The 7,577-nt window shown below is 35.6% G+C and overlaps 1 protein-coding gene across 1 annotated transcript; it reads left to right on the forward strand.

Moving 5' to 3' along the window:
- Nucleotides 1-560: 560 nt before the first annotated feature.
- Nucleotides 561-7,148, forward strand: LOC141298822 (uncharacterized). Its single transcript, XM_073829135.1, has 3 exons — nucleotides 561-610; nucleotides 2,891-3,029; nucleotides 5,901-7,148. The coding sequence occupies exons 2-3, from the start codon at nucleotides 2,945-2,947 to the stop codon at nucleotides 7,016-7,018; spliced, it is 1,203 nt and encodes a 400-aa protein (XP_073685236.1). The 5' UTR covers nucleotides 561-610; nucleotides 2,891-2,944; the 3' UTR covers nucleotides 7,019-7,148.
- The last annotated feature ends 429 nt before the right edge of the window (nucleotides 7,149-7,577 follow it).

The raw sequence follows: 7,577 nt of genomic DNA on the forward strand, positions 1-7,577 counted from the left end.
AATTACATGCAACAATTACATTTACAGAGCACACATACTCTGTGAATAAAATCCAAAAATGCTAAATAATAAGCCTAATCAAGGATAGTAATAGTCATTTCCAAGCATCAACATAAAAAAAGTATTGAAATATTAAATACAGTTGGAAAAGGCACTTTTACTTATTACTCTTTCCATATTTAATTTTATTTTTGTAAGGTTTTTGTAAATCATGTTAAAATATTGTTTTGAATTGCTTGCTATTTACAGTGGTTACTGCAGTTAACTGTTTTTATAGTGTGTTTTTTGCTGATCTGTGTTAAAACCAGACTAAAAAATGAATAATAATCTTGAACATAGTAATTATTAACTTAAATAGTAACCTTTATCACAACAATTGAAAACATTAAAAATATTGTCCTTGTTTTGTTAAATAGATGATAACAAATGATATTTCAGGGATATTTTAACCACTCAAGTAAGAAATCTCCATGGTTTCCATTTGAGAAATCTGGTTACCTTTCTTTCTGCACTTTAGTGATTTTAGACAGCATGACTTTTATTTGATCTGACGATGACATCATGAGTCTGCGCGGCGCTCGTGCATCTGTTGTGATTTGACTCTAGAAAGGTTTGTGTTTTTCCACATTCAAAGTGTTTAAATAGATGCAAATATTTCCGTATATGTTACAGCTTTTAAATAACTGTAAAGTAATCATTTTATCTAATATAGCAGTTTAATACTTCATCTAGGGTTAAAGAACGTTATTTTCGCGAGTGAAGCGCTTCTGCTCATGATAAATAGAGATGCTGCGTCTCATTTCGCGCTCTATATCTGAATTAATTTAAACTAAACATGCAAATGTGTAAACGGGGAAAACCGCATGCATTCGGATATTTCGAGATCAGTTTCAGTCCTCATTCATATGTGGAAATAAATCAGATATAAATCGGATATGTGCCAATGCGACTGTCATGTAAACAGGCAGATGGGATTTTCTGAGGCATTGCGTTCACGTTACTAAAAACTGCTACAATTGGGTATATCTTCACATTTAACCCTTGTGAGTTAAAAAAAATGTACACATAGGTGCAAAATGGACAAAACTGTCCATGTCCAAAAACTGTTATAATAAATTTGATTTATTAATATTTTTTTCCACTTTCACTTATGTCTATTTTTTAACCAACATATGTTCTAACCATAGATACCAAATATTCATTCATTTTCCGTATTGTAACTCTTTAAATGCTGGTTTGTTTGCATAATGCCACAGGTGTTTTTTTTTTTATGAAAAAATGAAAAATAGTAATTTCCATGTACTAAATGCTGAGCAGAATTTTTTCTTTGCTTATTAGATTCTAAATTCTAAATGTGAAGCCTTGTCGATAGAATGAATGCACATTAGCATAATTTTATAGTCAAATGGCCCTGGGTTAAACAGTTGCAGTTTTAATGGGTTTCAATGTGGACATTTTTGTCCTTAAGGTCCTGAGTGTGAGTATGGTACAGAGAGTAAAATTTATTTTTTTGAAGGAAATGATGGTTAAGTATTAAAATTTCAATAAAAATAAACACCTGAGCCAAAATGTATGCAGATGGAATTAACACAGGCACACTTATGACAAAAAACAAAACTGAAATGGACAAAAATGTCCATAAGATCACACAAGGGTTAATGTAGTCTTATGGGACCTGTGCTGGCAAAATGAGTGTAAAAATTTAAAAATTGTCTGTAAAATGATCTAAATTTGTACATTTTCTGAAATGATTACCCTGCTGAAAAAAACAGCTAAAACCAGCCTATGCTGGTAGGCTGGCTTAAGATGGAAGTAGCTGTTTTTAGCTGGTTTCCCTTTTCCTGGAAAACCACCATCATTCTCATGCTCCTCATTGACTTTGTATTGCGGGAAGAGGACTCCTTGTCATTTCTGACTTCTAACAAAAAACTGAACAAGGTGTAAAAGCTGTTCTGAGTCGAGGTGTACCGTAAACAAGCTAAAAAACAATCTACGTTTTTATAAGCTCTTGACCTAAAAAACACAAATAGTTGTAGATGTCAGGGTATTTCATGTTGGGCCATTCAGTTGGATCGTTTCTCCAACAAAGCAAGGTAAGGAAAAGGTGCACTGACATTGACCAATTAGTAGTAAGACACATTGCTCTCTACTTTTGTTCTTGTTTTTAAACTCTGTTTTTTTAGGTCGACAGCTTATAAAAACACAGTTCTGTGGTTTTTAGCTTGTTTACTGTACACCTTTATTTAATAGCAGCTTTTAGACATTGTTCTGATTTTTGTTATGTATGTTCTCCTGTCTTTAGTTGTAAGGAATTTTTTTTTTTTTTTGAGGAAACCATTTCAGGATTTTTCTCCATATAGTGTAGTTTGAACTTCTAAAATGCAGCTTTAAATGGCTCTAAACGATCACAGCTGATGAAAAAAGGGTCTTATCTAGCAAAACGATTGTTTATTTTCTTTAAAAAAAAAAAGACAATTTATGTACTTTTTAACCTCAAATGCTCATCTTGTCTAGCTCTGTGTAGAGATTAAAAAATAAGTAAATTGTAAAATAACCGATCGTTTCGCTAGATAAGACCCTTCTTCATCAGCTGGGATCATTTAGCTGCATTTAAGCTGCATTTTGGAAGTTCAAACTTGGGGGCACCATAGAAGTCCATTAATTGAAGAGAAATCCTGAAATATTTTCCTCAAAAAACAATTTCCTTACAAATGAAGAAAGACATGAACATCTTGGATGACAAGGGGGTGAGTACATTATCTGTAAATTTTTGTTCTGGAAGTGAACTACTCCTTTAACTATTGTACTCTGACTGAGATGAACCCAGATTTAGTTTGCATTAATTTCTGTTAATTGTTCTGATCTTAATTATGACTGATTGTCCAAACAGACAGAAAAACTCCTGCTGAATCAACTGAGATCCCCGTGAGGCACTGTTATAAAGATGGCACTTATTAAAGAGGAGGATGAAGACATAAAGATTGAAGAAGTATTCATTGTGAAACAAGAAGATGACGAGGAAGAAACAGGTTTGTTTTTATTCTCATTAATAATATTTTTATTATAAAGAGTGTCATTATTACGGTGGTTTTATTTAAAAATGGAACTTCATTTGGACAAAAATATGTTGAGATCAAATGACCAGACACATACTAATGTGCAGCAGAGAACTATTTGATTAATTTCTTAGTTTGATTGTTAAAAACAATGCAATACATGCTGCTATATTTTGTACTTTTTTTTAGGTGATATAGAAGCTCAAAATTCTTACTAATAACATTTTATTAACTAGACTAGACTAGCTACGTGAGTGAACCCAATCCTCCCTATTCGCAAAATTCATCAAAAATTTATTATTTTTAGTTTTATTTTTGGTCAGTGGTTATGAAAACATGAATATTCCTTTCCTTTAATGCGTTGAGCTGTCGATCTTTCTACATAACATCTAAATCAGTCAAATCATGAAGCTGATATATACAGTCTCCTGTCAGTCTTGCTCAACACTGGTCTTCACTGAATGTTGTTCATAACTTTCTCTGAATTCTATGCTGTGCTTTATTTTTATTGATTAATCAATTTCTGTATAGTAGGTTCTCAAACTTTTTACAGTGGTGTACCCTGTGGGGCATTTCACATTCTTTTAAGTACCTCTCAATAATTAAGGGATATAATTTACCCCTTTATATTGATTAACACATGAATTTTTACCTTTTATAGAAGGATCTTTTATGTCATATTCTTAACATTCTATTAAGTGTATTATTAATATGTGACCCTGGACCACAAAGCCAGTCTTAAGTAGCACAGTTATATTTGTAGCAATGGCCAAAAATACATTGTATGGGTCCAGGGCAATGTATACTAAAAAAAAAAAAAAAACATACTAACATCCCTGCTGGAAAAAAAAAACAAAAAAACAAACAAAAAAACAGCTAAAACCAGCCTAGGCTGGTTGTAGCTGGTTTAAGATGGAAGTAGCTGGTTTCCCAGCCTGACCAGCTAAGACCAGCCTGGAAAAATGGCCAAAATCCCTCTAAAACCAACCAACCAGCCTAGGCTGGCAATAAATAACTAAAATCGCCAGTAGGTGGCAGTAAGTGGTCTTAATAAGTGAAGCGTCTTTCATTCATTCAGTAAGGACTCATATCAGTACTCATATTTTAAACATGAAAAGTGTTGTTTCTGTATCAGTCTTTGTACAGACTGTGTCAATATTTGTTCTTTGCTATTAAGTGCTACAAATATACTTAAAAGACACTTAAGTACATGCAGCGCTGTTTGCTAAAGTAGCATACTTTGCAGGCATCCTATCATACGCACACTGCTGGTATGGATACAGTCAGTTTTGACTGCAAGAGATGAGGCAATTTGATGTCTTTGATTGTTTACGGCACTCCCATTTTCCTGTTTTAGCATAAAAGCGGCATTTTGCTTGTCAGAAATGCATGCTCTGTTTTATGCTACTTTAAATTGGGGTAGAACCAAATTAATGGCAAAGCTCAGCATTTTGTTCGCGAACCCCCTTCCGTCACCTCGCATACCCCAGTTTGAGAAAAACTGCTATAGAGTACACCCCTCACACAAATTTAGTATATTGTCTGAAGGGATAATACTATAGAAATTTAACTTGGATATATTTTATAGTCAGTGAGCAGCTTGTAAAGCAGTATAGATTTACTGTCCTCTGAAAATAACTCAGCATACAGCCATTATTGTCAAAATAGCTGGCAACAAAAGTGAGTACACCCTAAGTGAACTTGTCAAAACTGTGTCCAAAGTGTCAATATTTTATGTTAGTACCATTGTTGTCCAGCACTGCCTTAATCCTGCTAGGCATGGAATTGACCAGAGCTGCACTGGTTGTTGCTGGGATCCTCTTCCATATAATGGCATCACATAGCTGCAGTACATTAGACACATGGTGCTTCTCTACCTTACACCTGAGGATACCCCACAGGGTTCAGGTCTGGAGACAAACTTAGCCACTCATTCATCGTTATCATGTTGGAAAACTGCCATTCAGCTTAGTTTCTAGAGGGAAGTCACCATGTTCTGCTACAGAATGTACAGTACATAATGTAATCCATGTTTCCCTCAATGAACTGCAGCTCCCCAGAACCAGCAGCACTCATGCAGCCCCAGACCATGATGCTACCATGATGACTGAAGGCAAGACACAGTTTTCTTGGTACTCTTAACCAGGGCATCACCACACATGCTGGACACCATCTGAGTTGATCTTATAGTCTCATCAGACCACAGAACATGCTTCCAGTAATTCATGCTCATGGACAGGTTGTCTTCAGCAAACTGTTTGCAGGCTTTCATATGAGCCAGCTTCAGAAGAGGCTTTCATCTGGGATGACGCCTGTGCAAACCGACTTTTAGTCGTATGGTGTGAGCACTGACAAACTGACCTTTTACTTCTGCAACCTTTAAAGCAAAGCTGGCAGAACTCATGCATATGTTTTTTTGTTTTGTTTTTTAAGCCAGGCTCTGCACTTGATGCACAGAACAGTCAAGCAGACCATAACATAAACATAATGAATTGGACATGTGGCTTTACATGGCAAAACAACATACTGCTGTTATCACTTTTGTTGCCAGCTATTTTTCAATAATGGCTGTATTTTTAGAGGACAGTAAATCTATACTGCTATACTACTCTAAAATATATCCAAATTTCATTTCTATAGTATTGTCCCTTGAGAAGATATACTTAAATTGTTTGCTGAAATGTAAAAGGTGTACTTTTGTGAGGTTAACTTATTAGAGGTGTGTTGGAGCTAAACTCTGCAGGACTGTGGCTCTCCAGAATAAATGGCAGATTTGGGCCATTGTTGCACTCTGTTCTTCTGTTGCTTTTAAACAGGGGTTAACTTGTATTTGTCTCTTTTTAGAACTGATGGTGCCGAGAATGGAGAGTGAAGTACTAGATGAAATGCAAGATGAAGATCAGTATTTTATAACTGGACGAGAATCAATTAGTTGCTCTCAGACAGAAAATACTTCCTCAAGTAAAACTAATTTCACCTGCCAGTATTGTGGAAAGAGTTTCAGTCAACATGGAAACCTTATAGTCCACTTGAGGATTCACACTGGAGAGAAGCCTTTTACCTGCCAACAGTGTGGAAAACATTTCAGTGAACATGGAAATCTTAAAGTCCACATGAGGATTCACACTGGAGAGAAGCCTTTCACCTGCCAAGAGTGTGGAAAGTCTTTCACTAAAAAAGCAGCCCTCAAAAGCCACATGAACGTCCACACAGGTGAAAAGCCCTACACATGCCCTCTGTGTGGAAAACATTTCAGTCAACAAGGAAGCATTAACAGGCACATGAGAACTCACACTGGAGAGAAGCCGTACCTCTGCAAACTTTGTGGAATAGGTTTTACAACCAAACCAAACCTTGAGTATCACATGAACATTCACACTGGTGAGAAGCCGTATGCATGTGATCAGTGTGAAAAGAAGTTCAGTCATAAGGGAACCCTTAAAAAGCACATGGTGGTTCACTCAAGAGCTCCCTCTCTCAGTTTTATATGCCATCAGTGTGGAATGAGTTTCTCAGACAGTGATCACCTTAAAAATCATGTAACATCTCACACTGGAGAGAAGCCGTTCATGTGCAATCACTGTGGAAAGACTTCCTCAAACAAGACAAACTTAAATCTTCACATGAGAATTCATACTGGAGAGAAGGATTATATCTGCCCTTATTGTGGAAAGACTTTCAGATTTAGAGGAAACCTTCGGGCTCACATGAGAGTTCACAGCGAAGAAAAACCTTTTACCTGCCTTTCATGTGGAAAGAGTTTCACACTTAAAGGAAACCTTACCACTCACATGAAGCTTCACACTGGAGACAGACCTTCTGCAACCTTAGTTTCACAATCAGAGAAACCTGACAGATCATTTGCAAACGCATTCTGGAAAGACACTGACAAGTTTAGAAGGAGCAATTTTATATGTATATACTTGTATGTACCAGACCGTATTTCTGTTTTTTGTACGTAAATAGTTTCAAATAGTTCTGCAGTATAAAATGGCACCAGAATAAAAAAAGTAATTTTTTTGACTGAAATAGCAAAAATAATTTTGAAGGCTGAAATTATTGACTGAAACGTTGACAAATATTAAATATAAATTCTCAAGTGAGTTATGTTGTGTGTACGTACAAGTTCCTTCTTACTGAACTGTCCACTTGTGCCAAGAAAAGATGGGCTAACAAGTCTGGCATGAATTTCAACAAGTACAGTGGGGCAAATAAGTATTTAATAAACTGGCGATTTTTCAAGTTTTCTCACTTACAAAGAATGGTGAAATCTGTGATTTTCATCGTAGGTACACCTCAACTGTGAGAGACAGAATATCAACAAAAAAAAATCCAGTCACATTGTATGATTTTTAAATAATTAATTACCATTTTATTGCATGAAACAAGTCTTTGACAAACTAGAAAAATAGAACTTAATATTTGGTTTACAATTACAGAGGTCAGATGTTTTCTGTAGTTCTTGACCAGGTTTGCACACACTGCAGCAGGGATTTTGGCCCCCTCCTCCATAAAGGACTT

The sequence above is a fragment of the Garra rufa genome, chromosome 23, assembly GCF_049309525.1.
Source record: "Garra rufa chromosome 23, GarRuf1.0, whole genome shotgun sequence".
NCBI classification, from domain to species: Eukaryota; Metazoa; Chordata; class Actinopteri; order Cypriniformes; family Cyprinidae; genus Garra; species Garra rufa.